Genomic DNA, 23,265 nt, shown 5'->3' with positions numbered 1-23,265 from the left:
GCCAATGCACATACAAGTGCATTCATCTGCCTGGTCAATTTCACCCAAGGCCCATATCTCATGTTGATCAACAAGTGCTGTGGCCTAGCCCAGTCAGCCCACCACAGACCTGGTCCTCATGCATTAGCAGGTGCCTCGGCCTACTTGAGGGGATCCAGTAACTCCCAGCAGGCCTGCCACTAGTTTCGGTTTTTGTATGTGCCAGCCTCTGCTGTGGTCTGGCTCAGCCCAGCTCACCCCAGACCCACCTGTCAAGTGTGCCAACAGATGTTGCCACCTTGCTCAGCTAGGTCTGTACCCAGCCCTGCTTCTTGTGCTCAGTAGCAATAGCAATAGCCTAGCAGGAGAGTGCCCACAGTCCCTGGGGCATGTTTCCAGCCCTGATTCTTACATCTGCCAGAGGGTACTGTGGTGTAGCCTGACATGACTTGCATCCAGTCCCAGCACTTGCCAGCTGGTGTTATGACCTAGCTCAGCTGGCCTGCACCCATTTTGGTTCTCGTGCACACCTACAGATACAGCAGCCTATTCTAGACTGGCCTGCCCCAACATCAGCACACCCTCAGGCTTACATCTCACATTGACTGGTAGAAATAGGAGCCCAAAAAGGAGACCCTCAGGTTTGCTACACAGCCCTGGGAGTGCGCCAGTAGGTGCAGCAGCCCATTTTGAGATGGCCTACCCCCAATCTTGGCATTTGCTAGCAGATGCTACAGCCTGGCTTAGCCTGGTCTTCCCCCAGTTCTAGCTCTCCTTAGCAGATGCAGCAGCCCAACCCAGTACGACCCACCCCCAGCCCTCATTCAACCTGGCCGATGTTGAGGTCAAACCTGGCCTGGTCTGCATCCAGTCCTGTCACTCACTTTTGCTAGCTAGTATGTGCTATGGACTGACTCTTCTCAGCCCGCCCACAGACCTGACCTACAGATATGCTAATAGGTGCCACAGCCCAGCCTGGTCTAAACCACACATAGGTCTGGCTTTCACATTCACCAACTGGAGCTGCAGCCTAGCAGGGGTGTTCCCCAAGTTCCCTACCCAGTCTACTCCCCAAAATGGATCTCTTATGTGCCATTGGGAGCTGCTACCCAGCCTGACATGGCTGGCCCCCCACCCTGGCACTCACCAGTAAGGACTGTGGTCTAGTCTGACTGGCCTGCATTCATTCCAGCTTTCACCAGTGGGTACTACAACCTAGCCAAGCTTGGCCCACCTTTAGACCCAGTCCATATGTGCTGCAGTCTTGCCCAGCCTGGTCTGCCCACAGCTCCAGCTCTCTCATTCTCTAGTGGGAGCTACAGCCCAGCAGATGAGTCCCCAGTATTCCCCTACCAGGCTTATTCCCAATCCCAGCACTTACACAGGCTGGCAGGTACTTCAGTCCAGCCTGGCATGGCTCACCTGCACTCTGAGCTCTCTCTGGCAGGTGCTGCATCCTAGCCCAGCCAGGCTTAACCCAAACCCTGTCCTAGCTCTTCTGTGTGCCAGAGAGTGCTGAGGCCTTGGCCCAGCCTGGCTGTTCCCAGACTGGGCCACACAAACACTGACTAGTGCTACAGACTTGAGGGGCTGGCCCACCCCCAGCCCCAGCAACTGTGATCCCCAGCAGGAGCTGCTGCCTAGTGAGTTCCCCAAGTTTCCCTGCCAGGTTCCAGATCTCACAGGTGCCAGCAGGAGCAGCAGCCCTGCTTGGTCCGGGTAGCCCTCAGTCCTTTCCCTGGCATGCTGCTGGGTGCTGCAGCCTGGCCCTGCCCAGCCTCCTCCCAGTCCCACTTCCCATCCAGCTTTCCCACCTGTGGTCTGGGAAAGCAGTAGAGGATGGCCCAAAACCTTGGAACCCTTCATCCACATGGGAGACTAGGAAGAGGCTCCTGGCTCCTGGCTTTGAATCCGCTCGGCTCCAATCATTGCAGCCAATTGGGAAGTGAACTAGTAGATGGAAAATCTTTCTGTTTCTCCTTCTCTCTATAAATCTGCCTTTCCAATAAAAATAAGTATTCAAAAAATTCTTAAATTAATGTTGGCCTAAACCTATAAAACAATTCACTTACTTTAAGATAGGTTGCAAGTTTAAAAAAAGAAAAGTTGCTTTCCTTGCAGATATCAAGAGAAAATAACACATCTTGGAGGCTGAAAATCTACAAATCAGGATAGATTTTGGCACAATTTCAAATCCTCAAGGAGCTGAAGTCTGTTTTCCCCCTTGACTTTCACTCCAAGCCTGTCTGCAACGACTCACAGCTCACCAAATTTCACAGATGTCATAGCCTAGAAAAAGCAGAGGTTCCGGGATATGCTCATTGATTAAAGAAACCTGTTCACTTCCCAGTGACGCAATGGGGGAGAGAATGCAGCAAGCGGCCTGGCAGGCAGCAGACGGGCCAAGACACTACCTTGTGCGAGAGCTTGAAAGGAAGGGAGAAGGCAGGGATTCCTGGAATTCCCGCTACTTCCCCACCATAGCATCACTAGCAAGTCCACGTGCGCTCGGGCTCATCCTGGTGCCCGGGGGGGCCCGAGGCTGCTCAAGGCACTGCTCTGGAAGCTAGCTCGCATCCGAGGAATCCAAGGTGACCACGCGGGGTTCGTGGCGCGGCCCAGAGCGGGGCCCTGCTATCCCACCACAGGGGGCAGTCCCGGCCCGCGAGGCCCCAGTGCAGCTGCGGGGCTGGCGGCGCGGGGCGGAGCTCGGCTGCGGGGAAATGACGTTGCCGTCCCCGCGCGCCCCGCGCGCCCCGCGCACCCTGGTAACGGCGGCTCCGCGTCCCCGCGTCCCGCTCCGCGTCCCCGCCTCCCTTCCTGCAGCCCGCCCCGTCGCCTTCTCTCTTCGCAGCCCTGGTGGCCGACACCTCACCGGGTCCAGGGTGCGGGCTGCGAGCGGGACCCGGGAGCCGGGCTGCGCGCAACTCCCTCGGCTCGGCACCGGCTGCGGAGAGGGCCGGGGTCGGGCCCGGGCGTCCGCCCCGCTCCGGCGTCGCCCGCGGCCTCGGGTCGGTGGGACCGCCCCGTCCCTAGAAGAGGGTGACCGAAGGGTCGCGGGTCTGGGGGCTCTTGCGGCCGCGTGGAGGGAGCGCCGAGGGGCGGGCCGGGAAGCGGCCGCCCCAGCAGTGGCCTCCCAGACGTCCGTGTTCCGCGGGTCTCCGGGCCGGCGCGGGGACAGGTGTCCCGGCCGGGGTCTGTCGGGAAGATGGCGACCCCGGGCATGAGCTGGCAGCAGCACCACCACGGCAAATTCACGCCCTCATCGGCCGCCGCGCACCTGGCGGGGCACACCATGGACTACAGCCAGGACATGCACCTGAAGATGAGCAAGAAGATCGCTCAGCTCACCAAGGTAAGGGCGCGGTGGCGGTGGCAGGCGAGCGGAGGAGGGGGCTGCTCGCTCGGAGAAGCAACAGCCGCAACGGGTCTCAAAGCCATCAAACTTGGGAGGAGCGGGCTGGAACTGGAGGGCACAGTGGTGCGTGAGTGGGGGTGCGGCACCTGGCACTCCCTTTCGGCGAGGCCAGCCCAGAATGGATGAGGATTTACTTCCTGTTCCACAGTAATGAAATCGTTTTCCTCGGGCATCTGCCAGGGAGCCACAAGTCTTCGCATCCCTGGACCACAGGCAGTACAGTACCGTGTTTACCTTACCTGACCCGGAATCTCTCTGGTTATGCCGTTAAAGATGAGAATAAACTTTCTGAGGAATGTAAGACAAAACGTAGCTTACGAGCCATTTGAGGGATTTAAAGAGTCATATTTCTCTTTTTGACAAAATGCCCCCCCCAAAAAAAACACAAAAGCTTATTAGATGAATTGCTGGGTGTCAGCGCTCTGCTAAATATTTGAGACGATCAAAAGGTGAATATTCAAAGATCAGGTAGCCTGCAAATTTGGCCAGCCGTCATTGATTCAGGGTCGCCCCCCTGAACTAGTTAGTTTTTCTTCTTCTTTTTTTTTCTTTCCAGTTTAGTAAACGTTGACAGTGAGAAAGTTGGTGTTTGCATCAAGAGCAGTTCACGTCCATTCTGTTGTTCTGTTGGCCTCTCAGCCGCAACTGTACTGATGGAGAAGTGCTTTGTGGTTTCTGAGAGTTGGTTGGGATGACCAGGCAATCTTCCAGTGGTAAAGCTGAACTTGAACTGCCCCTCAGGGTGACCTGTGTGAAAAGAGGGCCTGGGTGGGGTTTGTGGGCCAAACCACCTGTGAAGTCGGACTTAACTACCAAAGTTCTCCCGGAATAAAATCCTCTGCTAGTTGGCATTTTGGAGACTGAATGACGATCTTAGGGAAGAGGGTGATTTTAAGAAAGAGATGTGACGTATTGAAGGTGGGAAGGCTTGATGGCACAGGTCCCAGGACAGGGCGGTGGAGCTCAGCTTTGCAGATGGGGGCAGTGCGAGACTTTCTCTTGTTTTGGTGTTTGCTCTGGCAGTACTGTCTGGGTCTCCCTGTGGCAGAAGGTCCCCACACTGAGAGGAAGGCACGTGTAAGCATCAGAGACAGGTGCTGGGGGCATTCACACACTTGGGGGCTCACAGCCAGGTTCCTGACAGGGAGTGTTTGAGCTTCAGAAAGCTCATGTTCAGGGTGTGTTTCCAGAACAATGCATTTGCATATTCATTCATTCTGGCTCTTTCTGGATATATGCATGACAGACATTGTGCTTATTTTTTATGGTAACCCTTGAGGGGAAATAGTGGAAACTCTGCAGGAAGTAGTGGAAATTCTGAATTCCTGGTGGGACCCAGTACTCTTTCATAAAAGCAAGGGTTCCTCTTCTCTGCATAAACACTTCCAGCTTGCGCTTTTTTTCACATACTTGAGCAGCACTGGTGGAGGTGTGAAGATGTCACTTTCTCTGTGCCCACCTCCAGTCCAATCAGAGAGCAGGACCGTGCTCCTGCCCACCTCAGCCATTAACTGCTGCACCTCATCTTTGCTGGATGTTACTCAGACTGTCCATTTAGTGTTGGCAGTTTGTAACTTTTAAACACTCTTTCCATGCCCTCTGCGAAGTGCCTCATTTAGTCCTTTATGTTAGTGGTTCTCAGTTGACATTCTGGACTAGATTGCTCATGGTGGGCTGCCCAGTGCATTATAGGGTGTCTAGCACCATCACCCAGTGGGTGTCAGCAGCACCCCCTTCTCTCACACTGCTGTGCAGCAAGCAGGATTTCAGAGCCTGACTGCCGGTCCCAGGGCAGTGTGGGGTGTGCGGGAGGGACAGTGGTGAACTCATGCTAGGCAAAGGGTGTCTGTTACTGACTGTGCTGAAATATCTGAAGATTCTGCCACTCCTGTCGCTTGCCTCTGTTGACTCCCATGAAGTCTGAGGATAGAAAAGTATGACAATAGTGCTGATTTGCAGTCAGCATCCTGCAGTTTCTGAAAGCATGTAAGAAGGCCTGTTTCCCTTGTATACTATTTAGATCTTGTCAGATTTCGCAGTTATATGCGCTTATTGTGAATACCGCAAGCACAGCATCATGAGTACATATGGATGTATAGAAAAATAAAGGAACAAAAGAGACAAATGAAAGGAAGGAAGGGAGGAAAAAAGGAAGAAAGAAAGGGAAAATTTGGAAAGGAGGCAGCAAGTCAGTCCTTGTGCGTTGTCGTGGCAGTGGAGTTCAGAGCCCGCCCTGGGAATCAGACTCAGCATATGGATTTTGAACTTCTGTTTCACCACTACTAGTATTAACCTTATAGATCACTGAACCCTGAGCCTCATTTTCCTGATCTTAAAATAGGGATGGGGTGACCTGCGTTGGATTTGCAGTGGCATATCTCAGGCACTTCTGGCCATCCTTGAAGTGACGTAGCAATAGAGTGATATATTTTTAAAATATTCTGATCATTTAAGCATAAACCAAGCTACACTTAATATACCTGTAAACTGCTTTTGACAGCTTTCTGCTAAAAGGTTTCAAAATGTGTATAGTACTTTTTCTACTATTGAATTATAAAGATTTTACATCCATATGTGTTTTCATTCTGTTAAGAGCCTAACATAGGGCCAGGCCCAGTGGCCTATGACTAGAGTCCTTGCCCTGCATGTGCCAGGATCCTATATGGGTGCTGGTTCATATCCTGGCTGCCCCACTTCCCTTCCAGCTCCCAGCTTGTGGCCTAGGGAAGCAGTCAAGGATGGCCCAAAGCCTTGGGACCCTGCACCCACATGGGAGAAAAGGCTTCTGGGTCCTGGCTTCAGACTGGCTCAGTTCCGCCATTGTGGCCACTTGGGGAGTGAACCAATGAATGGAGGATCTTTCACTCTGTTTCTCCATCTTTCTGTAAATCTGCCTTTCCAATAGAAATAAATAAATCTTAAAAAAGAAAAGATCCTAACAGCTTCTCACAGTGGAAGAACAGAAGTTCTCTAATCACCCTTTATGAAAGGGAGATTTGGCTAGGCGTTAGAGTGGCATTCTCTCACATTCTTGGCCTGTGAAAGGAAGTTGAAAAAAATAAAAAAGGAAGTCAAACATATCTAAACTCACTTGTGTCAGGTGTCAGTAATTTACATTAGACTCTTGAGTTCTGTTGTGGCAACTTTCTGGAATTGTTAATGGCTGGATAATCTCAGGACAGGTAGAGAAGCTGGGTGCATTCAGTTTTGCAAAACCATGCTTGTGTAATTCTGTCCCCTCTCCCTCCCTGCGTTGGCCCTGGAGTTGGCAGTTAAGTTGGAAAGCAGGACTTGGAGGATGTCATTATGCAGTTTGACTTGGTCAGTTTTGACTCTACCCCACCTCCCAGTATAATCCCCTTTGAGACCCTTTCGGTTTATTCTCTGCCATGGATGAATTGAATTTTTCTGGTTGCTCTTAGATAATATAAATTGTGTTACAGTAACCAAGTCATAAACAACCCAGGGTTGTTATTAAAATATTCAGTGCTGGTAAATAAAATCCACAGAACAAATCTGAATTATAGGTGAAGCTTCTGCCCCGTGCCGACTTCTGCTCTGCCTGCTGCGGGGTGGGGCTGGGCGGTGACCCTAGAAACGGGAGGGGAAGGGCATCCCTGGCTTGCTTTCTCTTCTGGCTTGGCTTTTCTGATCTTGTTCTGTCTTGCCAGTACTGGTTTCTGATCCCTTTCTCTTTAGACAAGGAAGAAGAGAAGAGAAATGAGGAGTAAAAAATCCTGAAGATGGATGGTGTTTGAGCTTTCGTGTTTCTCTAGGCTTGGCAGATGTTTAGAACTTGTGGCTTCCAGCGCTCACCTCAGTCACTTCACATTCTCACTTCTAATTCCTTGATGTTGACAGAGCATCTATATTCTGGCTGATCGCTTGCTCCATACTTGGCCTGTGGAGCTGGTAGTAGCATCCTCTTCATCTTGCTAAGGTGTGTGGACCTCTGTACCTTAGCATTTTTGCTCTCTCAGAGGATGCACTCCTAGTCCATGGGGAGCACTCACTGTGCACAAACTCTGGTCGTGGTTCCAGGTCAGCCATCTATCTCTCTTGCCTTTTCCTCCAGTTCCTCGTTCTTCAGATTTGCCAGGAATGTGCATTCCTGGTGCTAAGTCACTGTTACCTTTAAGTGGTCCTCTTGAGCTTTAGGGATAGGACAGGCATCCTCTACCTTCCCCCAAAAGGCATGGGCCATTGTTGCCTTAACTCTCACTGAGGGAATCTCTTGGAAGCTCCCTAGCACTAGTGATGGGAGCTGGAAGGTAACATGTATCAATATGCTTTGCTTTAGACTTGTAGTTTTTGTTGTAAGATTTGTTTATTTTTATTGGAAAGGCAGATCTACAGAGAGAAGGAGAGACAGAGAGAAAAATTTTCTGTCCATTGATTCACTCTCCCAAGTGGCTGCAATGGCCAGAACTGGGCCAATCCAAAACCAGGAGCCAGGAGCTTCTTCTTGGTCTCCCACATGGGTTCAGGGTCCCATGGCTTTGAATCATCCTCAACTGCTTTCCCAGGCTACAAGCAGAGAGCTGGAAGGGAAGTAGGGCAACTGGAACATGAACTGGTGCACATATGAATCCTGACACATGCAAAGTGAGGACTTCAGCCTTTAGGCTATCGTGCTAGGCCCCCAAGTGACAACTTAACTGCTGTGCCCAGTGTCCATCCCTACCTTTTTTCTCATATTAGTGATTCTGTGATTTCTTTTCCATGTTGAAGCTGTGTTTCACTTACTGTCTGAAAGACAATCCCCCTCTCTGTCCCCCGCCCCCGACACTTTGGTAACAGTGAAATCAACTTGCCTCTCCTATCCTCCATTGAAATCTGAGTTTATAGATTACTTATTTCATAACAGTTGTGTTGCAATTTTGTAATAAAGATTTGCTTATTTATTGAAAAGGCAGAACAAGAGAGTGAGGAAGAGATGGAGCTATTTTCCATCTGCTGGTTCACTCCCCAGAAGGTTGCAATGGCCAGTGTTTGGCCAGGTCGAAGCCAAGAGTCAGGAACTTCAGCTGGCTGTCCTACACGAGTGGCAGGGGCCTAGGCTCTTTGGGCCATCTTCCATGGCTCTCCTCGGTGGCATGGTAGGGAGCTGGATGGGCAATGGAGCAGCTAGGACTTGACCTAGAGCTTGTATGGTATGCTTGTTAGGCTACAATGGTGCCAGCTTGATAACTTTTGAACAGAGCTTTTATTTTTTTTGTGTGTGTGTGTGTGTGTAATCTTAGTTAAATGTCATAATATTTTCATGTTTTCATGAACAGCTTTAGTCATTCCAGACTCAGAATTTTTACAGTTACATTGGTGTAGTATCTGCTGTGCTTGGTGTGAAAGCAAACTACTGTGGTATTTTTTTCCCTTTAGCTGCCTGCTTTCTTAGCTGGATTGTTGATTATACTGAAAGCAGTGGCATGTGACTTTTTAAATGTGGTTTGTTGCTTCTGCTAATACATTCCGAGTTGCCTATCTCTGTAACATGCTTAGTGTGAGACAGGAGAGGGGGTAAAGGGAAATTTCAGGTCTGAGTGTCTGCGTTAGGACTAGTCTTGATGGGGGCAGATCGGGTAACCCCATTCCTGGAGCCAAACGGCCTGATGAGGGAGCAGTCGCCTCCGTTTGGGTCAGAGGTGAGGTGTATTGAGTTTCACAGCTTGGGTTTGAATTTCAGCCTTACCCCCAATGAGGGTCTGAGCTTTAGGAAATGTTTTTGCTTTGTGCACCCTATGGCCTCATCTGCAAAAGGAGAATAATCGATCCTGACAGATTTATGTAATGATTGAATAAGATCATTTATGTGGGAGAGGTAATAAGTATGAGATTTTAGCTACCTTATAGTCTTCTTTTCCTTGTCTCAGCTTCTTTTGACATAGTCTACAATAAAGCACTGGTATATATGTCACATATATGTTTGCATGTATATCTACATACATAGCACTCATAAGACACACACATTATGTAAGTTCATATGCAATATATATGTAAATGTTCATTTATTTGAGAGATTGAGATAGAGGAATGGACAGAGAGCTCCCATTTACAGTTCACATTGCAGAGGTCTGGAATAGCTAGGTCAGGCTGGATCCAGGAGGCAAGAACTTCCCCCTGGTCTCCCACAGGAGTAGCAGGGACCTGACTGCTTGAGCCGTCATTGCTTTCTTCCAGGGTGTATAGTAAGAGGAAGCTAGAGTCAGGAGTGGAGCCAGAACTGGACTACAGAGTAAGAACTCATCAGTGAGCTGCTGTAACTCCATTCCTGTGTTATCTTTTTTGAGGGAGATATAATCCACACTGTCATGGGCCAGAGCTGTGAAAAGTAAAGATAGAATAACACATAAAGATAGAATAACAAATAGATAAATATAGAACAATAAGTCAATTCTTATTATTTATAGCAATTATGTTCCGTGTGCAAGGGAAATCCAGGTTGGATTTCTGACAATAAAGGCTGAAACTGGCCCTTGAATAAAGTTGGTCTATTACATTTTGCTACATTTTTGGATTACCTATACATCAAGTAGGCAAATGCACAGATATGCACACGGATAGGAATGGTGGACTGTGTCTGAAAAGGAAAGCAGAACTGTGCATCTGTTGTTTACTTAGCCCTCCTCTGTCAGCTGGTTGCAAAGGCCTACTGGACTGTGACTCTTACTAGCACCCTCGGCACCCTCACTTGAGTGTGACTTCCACCCTTATTTTCTCCCAGACACCCTCAGATGAGGGTTGAGGGAAGGCTAGCCCCTGGGGGTGGCACTGAGTTGCCAGTCACTAAGCAGCCACCCTAGAGTCACCAGCAGGGGATATAATTACAGTTGAAGCCTCATCTGATCTGCTAATTGTGGTCTTTGTCATGTGAACTTGATTCTGCCGCATTGCCTTAAGTGGAAGAAGGAATAAAACATAGAAACTATTCTAGGGCATGGAGCAGAACTTTTAAAAATATAACCTTGATTTCATGTAAACCAAGTCTTATCTTCACTATTCTTTTCCTTTAATATTTGCAGTTATTTTCTTCTCCACAAAAATCTCAGCATGTGAGCTGGTTTTGTTAGAAGCTTCTGTCTTCCTGAAGATTGGTGTAATTAGAAATCTTGGACAGTCTGTGGCTACTGCACTTTTAGTGCTTCAGTACTAACTGTGTAACATACAGAAAACTTTGGAGACAGTCGTACTGGTTTCTGTACTGACACGTGTCTTCCTTCAGTGATCTGGAAGAAAGTCAGCTTTCACTGTTTTTTACAGCAGTATATATTGTCTGTCCATACACTGTGGTTACCAGAAAATAGTGACGATAAAGAAATTCAGTTATTAGTACTCTACGGTCATGAGTGAGATGAAAAAGTGAACTATTCTGGAGTAAATAATCTGATTTGAATCCAAACCCATCACGTTAGCCATGCTTGGGAACACATGGATGTGTATTTTGCTATCTGTGAAGGTGCATGTTAGGTTAAAAACTGCTGCAAAACAGAGATTGTTGAGACCAAAATGGTGATAGAATCAGGCTTTATTGGGGTCTGCAAGTGAGTGGGCCACTGAAATCACACCCGGACTGAGGCACGCCTTAGCTTAAGCAGTGCTGATAATGGGGATTGAGGTAGAGGTATGTGTTGTCTTCTGAATGGTTGGCTCCATTTGAATGAGTCCTGGGCGGCTATTCTGGGTGGGAACTTTTGGCACTACCTGGGGACTTTCCACCTGCCCCGGGCCCTCCTGGCTAACAGTGCTACCTGTATTTCAGATAAGATCAAGACATTGCTTCTCTGCCTTTTGGCTAAGATCAAGTGCAGATAAGATAAAGTTAAGGGTCCTGAGAGATGGGAAGGTCATCTTTGATTATTGGTTGGAGCAAGTATAGTCACAAGCTCCCTTTAAGTAGGGATGGATGTTCAGTGTCAGGATGGGACATGAGAAATACATGACCGTCCTTTGCTGACTTTGTAACAGAAGGTGCCACAACACAAGGAATGCAGGTGGCCTTTAGAAACTGGAAAAGGTTTGGCCTGGTGCAATGGCTCAATTGGCTAATCCTTCCACTTTAAGTGCCAGGATCCCATGCTGTGCCTGTTTTTGCTCCACTTCCCATCCTTCTGCCTGCTTGTGGCCTGGTAGAGCAGTGGGGCATGGCCCAAGTCTTGGGAGCCTGTTCCCACATGAGAGACCTGGAAGAGACTCCTGGCTCCTGGTAGTGGATTCACTCAGCTCCGGCCATTGCGGCTGTGTGAGAAGTGAACCAGCATTTGGAAAATCTTTTTGTCTCCTCTCTATAAATCTGCCTCCCTCCTCCCGCCCCCAAATGTCTTTCTTTAAATCTGCTGCTGCTCAAATACATTTTTAAAGCACAAAAGAAGAGCTTTGAAATAGTTAATGTGAAGGTAGTGAGGTAAGCTGACTAGAGGCAAATTAAAGGATCCATAAGTCTGTGGTTGTCCCAAGAGATTAAATGTGATCATTGATGTCAGTTTGGATGTTTTGCAGTTTTTGCCAAGTCCTCAACAGTCCTGAGAAGTTGACCATTGTTCGGTACATGCGAGAGAGGATCCGACAGGTTATGAGGATTAATCCAGAGCTGAAGTTTTGCCTTACAATTATGACAAAGACGTGGTTTTATGGGAGTTAAAAGCTTCATGGGAGCTGATGTTTGGTATAGTGGTTCAGATGCCACAGGGACACTTTAATCACATATCTAAGGGTCAGTGCCAGAGTCCCAGCTATACTCTCAGTTCTAGCTTCTGCTACTGTAGACCTTGCATGAAGTGATTGGTCCCTGCCATTTATCTGGGACTGTGAGCATTAGGAATGAACTAGTGGATGGGGAATTTTCCCTTTCCTTCCTTCGTCCTCTCTTTCTCTCTGTCTTGCTTTCTCAGATTTTAAAAAAGAGCTTCAGTATAGTATGGTGTAGTTTGTCTAGTTTACTCCCCTTTTGTGTAACAGGAAGTCAGAGCAGTGAGGGTGGAGCTACATAGATTAAGAGCAACTGTTTTATTGGGAGGACCATTTAAGTGTATGAAAGATAATGCCTTGAATTTGAGGGGTAAAGGCAAAGAGTTGTAGCATAAGAAAGGGATATATCAAGATTTTTGTGGTAGAAAAAGTTGTGGTAAGATACAGAGCGCAGTCTTGACAGTGTCTATGGTGGCAAAGATGATTAGAGTTAAGAATCCTGGAGAACTGAATAGCAGTTTGGATCCCACGTGGGCTTCTGAGTCCTCCAAAGGTGATAGGAGGGTGGGAATGGAAAGGGAGTTTGTGAATCTGAGGTCTGAGTCTACACTGCTGGGGGCATGCCCGGAGGCTGCTTAGTGAGGCTGACTGAGCAGTTAAAGCAGAGTGATAGGGCAAGTGTGAAAGCAGCAGGTGCTTCTCATTATGAGGGAAGAGTAACGATTTGGAAAAATAACAGTGAAGACCATTTTTGAGCAGCCATTCCATGCTATTCTATTATGACGTTTAATTTCATCCTTATCATAGTCCCATGTGGTTGTTATTAGATTCCATGGGGAACTGAGTGTTAAAGATTACGTAACATGCCCTAGGCCACATTGCTAGAAGAGCTGGAATGTGAACACAGATTTGCAGTTTATGCCATGCTGTCCTTTTTAGAAGGCAATTTTGCACATCTTGAATCATTTTTAAGTTCTGCAATGAGTTAGATGGAACAGAGTATGGGTTGTGTTGGAGAATCCTTGTCATTAGTTGAGAGCCAGGTTTGAGCAAGGGCTGAGCAGGGACGGGATTCTGAGGATGCCGTGGGTTAGTTTGGGATTAGCTGTGTGTGCGGTTTATGGTTTAAACGCTGGATCAGGGATTCCAGAGTGGAGTAAGGGGAGTTAGGTAGGGCTTGTGGTCAGTGGTAGGGGAAGCCACAGAACAAAAATGTACACTTGAATTTCAGTTGTAGTCTGCCTTGTTAATCATATAGTTAAGTGAAGTGAGATTGTGTGGTTTTAGAATTTGGAATCATATTGTTTAATTTTGTAGCAGAAGCTAGATTATGGTTATTTGACAAGTGTCAGGCACACTGAAACTTTACAGCAAAATGTGGAGCATTTAAGTCTAATCAAACCAACTTCATTATTAATTTGTTTATACAAAATTCTACGCGTTTGTCATCTTGAAAATGGTGGAATAAAATAAATTAAGATATCGGTATTTTGTTTACTAGGCATGTGGGGATTTTTTTTCTATTTTTTCCTGTTTGTTGATACTTAAATCTGAAAATGATATATGATAAAACCTAAATAACTTGCAGGAAGGTAACAAATTATTTAACAAAAGGAAAGATGCTGTGTTATTTCGACATAGGCTGGGGAATGAACATCTTTGTGGCACATGGTTCTGTGCTGCTTTATGTTCCGTGGAGACTTGTGACATAGACATTTTAATGAACAAGTGGCTTGGTGCTGGGAGGCATGCGGATAAGGCACACGGCTTGTTCTTCGGCAGCTTGCATTCTAGTGTACAGCAAACAGCAGCATTTGGTAAACCTTCTATGTTAGATGGTAGCTGAATGAGATGCTAGGCAAGTTAGTGCCCCAAGCCTTCTGGTTCTTTTGCTTTCATGCAAGGTGGGAGTCGGTGGGACTGACCAGTCTTGGCCCCTGCGTACCAGATTGGAATTTCTTGGGAGAACCAAATCAATTACAACTAAAACAAATACACCAAAAATTATCCTGTGCATTGCTATGTGAAGCGCTTCATATAAATTGTCATTTAATCATCATGTAACTTCTTGAAGTTCATATTATTTTAATTTAAAAAAAAACAACCCAAGGCTTAAACATGTTTAAAATAATTTTATCAAAACTGTTTAATTTTGAGTAAATAGCTTAACCTTGATCATCACTCACCACCACCTTTGGGATCCAGTGCAAGAGCCATACTTGGCTGAAGTGTGGAGATGAGAGTATGTTTTGGAAGCATGATCAGGTCCTACCCCCCTGACTCAGAGCTCTGTCTGACGAGCTGCAGCTTCAAACACAGGCCTCCATGTCCCCTAACTTCTCCCTGGTGGCTGTTTGTTTTCTTGGAAATGCATTAGAGTTTTGTAGTTGCTTTCTGAAATTCTCATTCCATGCTCTCAAACTTCTCTGCAGCCACATCTGTTCATGAAATACTGTCTCCTCACTTTAATGGTAGGGAAAGTTCGGTCTTCTCTATAGGCTTCTGCTTTTTCTGCCACTATTGTGTGTGGCCACTGCTCACTTTCCCACAGGTCTTATAGATGGCGTCTTCTTTCCAGCTCTCACTGCATATGGATATCATGACTCTTCACCCTCATGCTAGTGTCATTTTTTTTTCTGCCTTTCTTTATTTTTTTTTATAGTTTTAATTTTTTCTTACATTTTAATTTAACTTATTTTTAACTTATTATCATTATCTTATGATACAGTTTCATAGGCCCTGGGATTTCCCAGCCCCGTTCCCAAATCTCCTTCCTCCCACCGAATTCCCCTATGTTATTACTCTAGCATGGCTCTTCATAAACAGTCACATGTTCATCATTTTGCAGGCATGGACAATGGCAGAGTCCAGCTTCCTATTGTCAACATACAGCTAATGGTTGCATTAGTAGTCCATTTTGATCTGGAAGTAGAGATACACACTGCACTGCATCCTCGCATCTGGACATGACAGTCTCCACTACACAATCACCACACATCTTCTTAAATGAAAAGCCACAATACAAAATCAACAACAGGAAGAAAAATAGAAATTTACAATACCATGACTTTTTCAAGAGGTTTTGATAATTCAACAGTCCTGAATTGCTGACGAGCCTGCTACTCCAATCACAATGAAATCTCTCCTGAATCCACTGGCTGCTATAGTTCACCTTAGTGTCTCTGTCTGCCCAGATCTTCACTGCCAATGAATGGCTGGGGTAGTTGATCAATTTGTTCTGTCCTCTGTCCTCTTCCATGGTACCAGGTGTCCTCTGGAGGCTCTGATACATTGCTCTCTTCTTCATGTACATTTGGATATGCTGTACTGTGCTCCATCTGAGCCACTGAGGAGGCCCAGCTCTGACACATCCACTCCCACAGTCAGCCCATGAAACCTGCAATTCTCTCCATAGTTAGGGTTCTGAGTCCAGCAGTTCAGTTGGTAGGGAATCGCCAGAGAAACTGCATCTGAGGCCATCCCAGACCTGATCCTTGTTTGTGTTTCAAATACAGGGTCTGGCACAGTCTGTCACCTAAATCAGCCTATACACTGGTATTTGCAATTGCTGGGTCAGTTCTGTCTCCAGCCCCGTTTTTTACGAAACTTGATGGGTATTGAAGCCCAGCCCAATCTTGCCCACCACATATTTGACCTTCACGTAAACCAATGGGAGCTGCAGTCTAGTCAGAGAGACCCACAAAAACCCCCACTTGACCCGCCCCTGCCCTGGTTCCTGTGCTTGCCAGTATGTATAGCAGATAGGTCCAGTCTGTCCCACATCCCATTCAGCTCTCGTACATGTTGATGGGTATTGAAGCCCAGTTTGTCCCAACCAGCCACACTATCCAATCCACACTGGTGCCAGCGGATGCCACCATCTAAGTCATGACTGTGCCTGAAAGAATTTGGCCCCTGTGCTAGCATCTGCCAGCTGATGCTGCAGCAAAGCCCTGTCAGTCCACACCAACACTGGCTTATACATGTACCAGAAGGTACAGTCAGCCCAGCCTGGCTTTTCCCTGATCTAGCTCACACGTAGGCTATCGGATGTGGCCCTGCCTAGCCTGGTCTGCCCCCATCCCAGCTCTCATGCCTACCAGTGGGATTAGTGGCACAGCAGAGGGGCCTTTGCAGCCCCCTCACTGGGCCCCCCTACCGCCCCAGCATTTCACATGTGCTGGTTGGGTGCTGCAGCCCAGTCTGGCACAGCCCCTTCACCTCAGCATTTGCCAGTGGGTGCTGTAGCCTGGCCAAGTCAGTCCCACCCCCAAATCCAGCTCATGATGGTGGTGGCTATAGCGTAACCCAGCCCTGCCAGCCTCCAATCAAAGTCCTCATGTGAACTGGCTGGTATTGTGCCCTGACCTGGCCCTGACCCACACTCCATTCTGGCACTTGGATTTGCCAGTTGGTGATATGGACTGACCCATCCCAGCCTGCCCCTGACCTGCACCAAATGTATGCTGGTGGGTGCTGTATTTTGGCCTGGACTGGGCTGCTGCCCATCTTGGTTCTTGTACTCACCTGCATGGAGTGTGTCCCAACAGAGAAGTTCCCCAAGCTCCTCCATTATTCGGACCTCTCCTAGAGCCAGATCTTGCGCACACTGGTGGGTCCATGGGCCAGCCCTACTTAGTCCACCTCCTGTCTTAGCAGGAACAATGACCTTCCCTCACCAGCCCTCACCCATTCTGGTTCTTCTGTTGGATGTTTCAGCCCAGCCAAGGCTCGCCCATACTCAGACACAACTCACAGGGGGCAGAGACCTGGCCTAGCCTGTCCTATACCTACCCTCGTTCTCACGAGTACCTGTGGGTGCTGGATTCTAGCCCAGTCTGGCACACCCAATACCCAGCCCACACACATGCTGGCCAATTCTGCAGCTATATCCAGACCAGACTGCAGCCCCCACCTTGGCCCTCACACTGTCCAGTGGGGATCACAACCCGGCGAGGGCGTCCTCTTCGCTCCCCAGCCAGGCCTGCTTTCCTCCACAGATCTCACGCATGCCAGTGATTGCTCTGACCTGGCCTGGCATAGCCCCCATCCATCTTAGCCTTTGCCTTTGGATGCTGTAGCCTGGCCTTACCTAGCCAGCCCCCAAACCAACTTGCTGGCAGGTGCTGGCACCTGGCCCTGCTTAGTCTGCTCCCATTCCCGGCTCATGTGAATCAGTAGGGGTGATACCCTAGCCCAGCATGACCTGCACCCCAGCCTGGTTTCTGCGCTCGCCAGGGAGCTAATATCTGCTCAGCCCTGCCTGGTCCTCCCCCCTCCAAAATCAACCCAGACACTTGCCAACGGGTGGAACCATCTTGCCTAGCTTGCCTGACCCCCTAGGTCTCGAACACCTGTTCACCAGTGGGAACTGAGGCCCAGTATGGCAGTCTCCTAGTTTCCCCACTCAGCCCACGCCCAGACCCAGATCTCTCATGCTCCAGTAGGTGCTAGCTTTGCCCAGCATAGCCTGCCCCTCCATCTTGGCCTTTGTATGAACTGGTGGATGTTGTGGGCCGGCCCGTCCTATACCCTGTTTTAGGATGCACATGCAGGTGCTGCAGCTTGGACCTGCCCAGCCTATGCTCAGCTCTATTACCTGTGCATGTTGACGGGTTCCATGTTCACTCCTAGTTCAGCCAGTCACCACCCTAAGAGCTCATTGGCAGGTGGTCAACGGGCAAAGCTGGGTTCCCAGTGGGCATATTGGCTGCCCACGGAATAAAGATGGTACCAGCTGCTTAAAAAGCAGCCAGGGAGGGGATGGGTGATACGTGGACTGCTTCCTCTGCTCATCAGCCAAGGCTGATGAAGCAGAGTTCTGCTCTGCAAGCCCAACCAATTTAATTCTTAAGGTTGAGGCCAAATGGCTCCATGTGCTTGCTTCTGCTGGTTTCTGTTCAGCAGAGACATTGCTGTGGGTCCTTCTAACACCCTAGCTTCCTTTTGCCTCTACTGAGTAATTCAATCATTGTAGATAAAGCTGTTGCAGACCCTTCGCTCCTGCTGCTGTGGCCTGGTCTCTAGCTCTTCTTTGGTCATGCTGATACTGACTGTTGTTGGCCTCTGCAGCTCCCTCACTTTCTTCAGTTTTTTCTCACATTTCTTTAGCTGTTTCCTTGACGCTTTTCTTCTCATATAGCCATGTCTTACAAGTCTGTGTTAAGGTTCTATTTTTTTTTTTTTTAATTTGGCAGAATCCAGGAGATCATAAATCATGCCAAAGCCAGTTGTCTTGCCACCTTCAAAATGACTTTTGATTCAGATACAAAGATGACACTGGTGTTGCCTCATAAGTTTTAGGTAGTTTCTGATGAATTTCTCTCTTAAGCTCTATTGTCTTCCAAGAATGAAGGGTTTTGCTGTCTGCTTACTGTCTTTTTGAATGTAGTTGGTCTCTTATCAGCTTTCTGTTGCCAAGTGGCTTGTACTGGCATCATGTCCACACTTATCTTCCTCTGAATCTTCGACTCTACAATATGATAGGTATTCTGTAAATATTTGTTGGTTGAATGAAAATGTACTTCTTAACATTTCAATTCTCATTTACTTTTTTCACATCTTACCCACTTACCTGTCCCCTTGCTCCTTTCTTCTTTATTTACCAGCTTTTCCTTGTTTTCACTTTATTCTTAATTCAGAGGCAGAGAATCCAAGAGAAAGCTTGTGGTCTCTGCTTCACTCCATAAACAGTTGGCAGTAACTGGGGCTGGCCCTGGGGCAAGGCAGGAATTAATCCAGGTCTCCCATGTGGATGGCAGTAAGCCAGCCATTTGAGCCAGTACCTGCTGCTTGCTAGGGTCTGTGTTAGCAGGGAGCTGGAGTTGGAGTTCATGGCGAGATATTGAATACAGATCCTCTCAGACAGGACACAGTGCCCTGAGTGGTATTTTAACCTCCAGGCTGAACACCTCCTCCACTCAGGTCATTTAAAAATCTGTTCAGATTGCTTGAGCTGTTCCTTGAGCCACAGCCTAACCAGCGCCTTTGGTTCCTTTGCCCTTCATGTTTTCCACGGAAGCTTCTGACGAGAAGTGCAGCTTGGTCACCATTTATATCAGTAAACAAGCAGACTTCTGCTGTGGCCATCACTGGAAGGGTGTAGCTGACCCGGGGAAAGTGAGGTGACACCAGGAGGGAGAGTTTCAGCAAGGAGCTTGGCATAGCAACTGAGATGATAATACCTCATTGTAACTTCTAGAAACCCTAAACGTAACTGACAGGGCACTCAGAAGTTAAGCATTCTGCCGGGTAGTTATGAGTCGTGGCAGTCAAGAAAATGAGGAGCGTCACATCTTTGCATTATGATTTGTGAATGACCAATTTATGTCCATTAAATGTAGTAGCAAATTACAAAATATATTGTATAAAAATGCAGTGGTTTGAAGAGTTTACAATTATGCGTAAACAGCTTAAGTGTGATTTTCTGGCACAATAAATGAAGGAGAGATATTTTGGATGAGAATAAATATATAAAATTTGTAGCAGCAACTGATGTTAATAAAGCATTTATAGTGATAAACATCTGAAGTACTGGTGCCGTGTTTACAATGAGTGCTGAGTAAGATGCTTGACAAAAATGCTCACTTATTGTGATTACTCATCTTACGCTGAATAATTACATGTTTAACCATAAACTAAATCAGAAATAAAGAAATAAAAAAGCGAAAAGACCAAATAATTCCAGTAAGTGAACAATGTTGAGAGAAAAGTTTTTCAAACAAATAAACAGGAACTTAAACTGTAGGAAATGGTTCTGTTGGATATAATAGTTTCCAAAGTTGAACTGTCAAAATAAATGGGGAAGAGAGCAGAGAAAATTTAGTGTTGAAATAAAAAAGAAGTTCCAAAAAAGAAAGAAAAATATGGATTGTGGTCATTACAGTGAGGTGGTGGATATGTTACCTACCATGTGTTCCATTCTCTTGCTGTTAACTCTGTTTCTCTGTTCCTTCCATGTAAGAAAGCAATTATTTTATTATGGCCACAGATTCTTGAGTTTGTAGCCAGGACGTGATGTCTACAGCCTCAGACAGGAAGTCTCAAGTGACAAGGTGATTTGATCAGCTGGGGTTGGAAAAACTCTCCCGAAATGACTTCTTTCTTTATCTGGTGCGCTTTAGTTGCCAGGACAGGGAGGATTTAAAGCCGTTCTCAGAGGAACCTTGGACTTCTCCCCGAAACATGGCCCCGTCTCTGTGATAGCTGAGCTCTTCTGTTTTTATCTCTTGGCTTCCCTTATGTCATGGTATAAATGTTTGATGTGTGTGAATGCTCAAATTCACATCACTTTGAAAAGAAAGGAAGTTCCTAACAAAAGTTAAGGACTTTTGTCACTTTAGGCTTTGAAAATGTTTGCAGGTTTTAGTGACAAAACAGATCATCTAATTGTGTGAGATTGAATCATAGCCAGTTAATTTTGATACTCAGTGCCAAATTATGTCCTTGGACAAGAAATAAGCATAGTCTGGTGAGCATAATGTTGCTGATGATGGTAGAATGAATCCCAGGTTAACTTCAGGAAATTTCTGTCCATTTCATCTTAATGGGAGTGTTTTCTGCACCTGGTATTCATTGTCACCTCAATGCCCCATGCCTAAATATAAACAATTAATCATTTTCTTCATCAGATGTCCAAGAATGAAGACATACATTTTTTTAAAATCTTGTTTGTTTCTTCAGTCCTGGTGTTTCTACCTGAACCTGCTTTAGCATCAATCTTTAGTAGAACCGTTCCATTTCTCTCTTTTAAGTATTTTGATTGTCCATTTGAAATACCAAGTAGATTTCCCTTTTCCTTTCCATTCTCCAGGTAGGAATCAGCACAGCCTTTAATCTGCAGTGTAAGTATTTTTACTACTCTTTTAGCTGGTCTTGCTTGCTGCTATGATATTATTAATAAATGTAATTCTCCATGCAGGCACACATTTTCTCTTTGTTGTTTACCACATTAGATTTAAAAGCTTCTTAAAAAACAGTACAGAAATTCATACTTAAATATTATTTTTTCCTATAAACAATCTGTTTACTACTTTAAATTTCTTTCCCAGGACTCAATTACCTTTCTTCAAGTCCTTCCATAATGGCAGTAGGGTTTTCTCAGTAGGGAGAATGTCATATTTGTCTCATTAAACTGGTGTGTAGATCCTGCTGGGAACTAGATTAAGGCCTAAAAGTGTTTATAGCCAAAGTAGGAGCCAAAAAATATTGTCCCTTCTCTTCTAATTTAATTTGGGATACTACTATTATATTACAAAATTCTTTTTTTGAAAAAGATTTATTCATTTTTATTGGAAAGTCAGATATACAGAGAGGAAGATCTTCTGTCGTTGGTTTACTCCCCAGGTGGCCACAATGGCTAGAGCAGAGCCAATCCAAAGCCAGGAGCCCTGAACCTCCCACATGGGTGCAGGTTCCCAAGGCTTTGGGCCGTCCTCAACTGCTTTCCCAGGCCAAAAGCAGGGAGCTGGATGGGAAGCAGGGCTGTTGGAACATGAGCCTGCACCTATATGGGATCCCGGTGTATGCAAGATGAGGACTTCAGCCACTATGCTACCGTGCCAAGTCCTATATTTCAAAATTCGTATACAATAGACTGGCATAGTGTTTCATTTTTTAAATTATGGGTTTAATTTTATTTACCTTTATCTTTGTATTTAGTGAAGCATTAGGTGGTTCTTGACCTTTTTTGGTGGGTGCATGAGTGCCCCTTAAGGTAAAGGAGAGAAATTAATGTGTTTTTTAAAAGTCTTACCCTATCCCCTGACCACTAAACCAAACTGAGAATGTATGTCATTGCCATCAGGTTATTCATGTGAATGTAATATTTCCTTGCTCATTGGGAAAAAAAATAATCTAAGCACAATGAGACTGAGGTTTCATATAAACAAGTTAGGGCTGTGTGTTTTGAGAAGTGCCTGTGCTGATAGAAGAAAGGAGGTTATACAGAGCTATCCATCCAGGAATTAGACGTGCTTGACTTATATCCTGTTCCGGGCAGAACTTGTCTGCAACAGCATTCAAGGAAGCAAATGAGTAACTTAGGAGGGGCTATACAAGTTGTCTATAAATGATAAGGTGTTCTAGTCATTTTTTTATTGCTATAACAAAATGCTTGAGACTAGGTATTTTCTAAGTAAAGAAATTTATCTGAATTACAGTTCTAGTGAATGGAAGGTCAGTGGTGCTGGCATCCCAGGGGGGGCCTCGAACATGATGAAGAAGCAGAGAGGGAAATAGCTATGTGCAGAAGAAGGTAAATATAGGGGTAGTCTTTCTTTACAACAGCCTTTCTGTGAGAGCCAAATCACTCCATGAAGCCAGCATTAATTGATTCATGGAGATAGAGTCCTCATTACCTAATTACCTAGTACTTGGCTCCATGTTTTAAAAGTTCTGACACCAGGCCTAGCATGGTGGCCCAGAGGCTAAAGTCCTCACCTTGCATGCACCAGGATCCCATATGGATGCAGGTTTGTGTCCTGGCAGTGCTGCTTGCTATCCAGCTCCCTGATTGTGGCCTGAGGAAGAAGCGGAGGATGGCCCAAAGCTTTGGTACCATGCACCTGCGTGGGAGACCCAGAAGAAGATCCTGGCTCCTGGCTTTGGATTAGCTCTGCTCTGGCCGTCATGGCTGCTTGGGGAGTGAACCAGAAGACTGAACATCTTTCTTTCTGTCTCACCTCCTCTGTGTATATCTGACTTTCCAATAAAAGTAAATAAATATATTTTTTTAAAAGGATATTTTAAAAGATAAAACAAATGAAATAAAAGTTCTGACACCACTGCATTGAGGGCCAGGCTTGAGTATGTGAACTTTGAAGGAGAGGGGATAAATTATATCCAAATCATAGCATGAGATATCAATCCTGGTTGATAACAAAATAAAAATTTGTAGATACCCATAGCCTCATCAGCACATTGAACAGCTGGGGATGACTACCTTCTCCAAGTTTTGATCAGTCACCAGTTCTGCCTTGCTGTGTGTGACCTCTGAAATAGCTCTTCAGCCAGGGCTTGTATTGTTTTTTTTCTGCTCCGAAGTTTGTGGTAGAAACTTCACTTATTTGATGATTTTTGTCTGTTAGTTTAATTACACTGAATTTATCATCCAGAATGTGACCCAGATTTTAATTTCCGAGGGGAAAATCAGACTAAGTTATTTAAACTCTTTCAATGTATCTCTG

The 23,265-nt window shown here is 46.3% G+C and overlaps 1 protein-coding gene across 1 annotated transcript in view; it reads left to right on the top strand.

Annotated features, from left to right (window-relative positions):
* The first annotated feature begins 3,187 nt into the window (after window positions 1-3,187).
* Window positions 3,188-23,265, top strand: part of FAM184A (family with sequence similarity 184 member A) — a 106,924-nt gene continuing 86,846 nt past the window's right edge. Inside the window, exon 1 of the mRNA XM_040965232.1 lies at window positions 3,188-3,334. Coding sequence (XP_040821166.1) covers window positions 3,188-3,334 — 147 coding nt within the window. The remainder of the gene's footprint in view (window positions 3,335-23,265) is intronic.

The sequence above is a fragment of the Ochotona curzoniae genome, unplaced genomic scaffold, assembly GCF_017591425.1.
Source record: "Ochotona curzoniae isolate NIBS_2020 unplaced genomic scaffold, NIBS_Ocur_1.0 scaffold_3890, whole genome shotgun sequence".
Taxonomy (NCBI): domain Eukaryota; kingdom Metazoa; phylum Chordata; class Mammalia; order Lagomorpha; family Ochotonidae; genus Ochotona; species Ochotona curzoniae.
The sequence above is the reverse complement of the archived record's forward strand: the minus strand, read 5'-3'. Positions and strand labels throughout refer to the sequence as shown.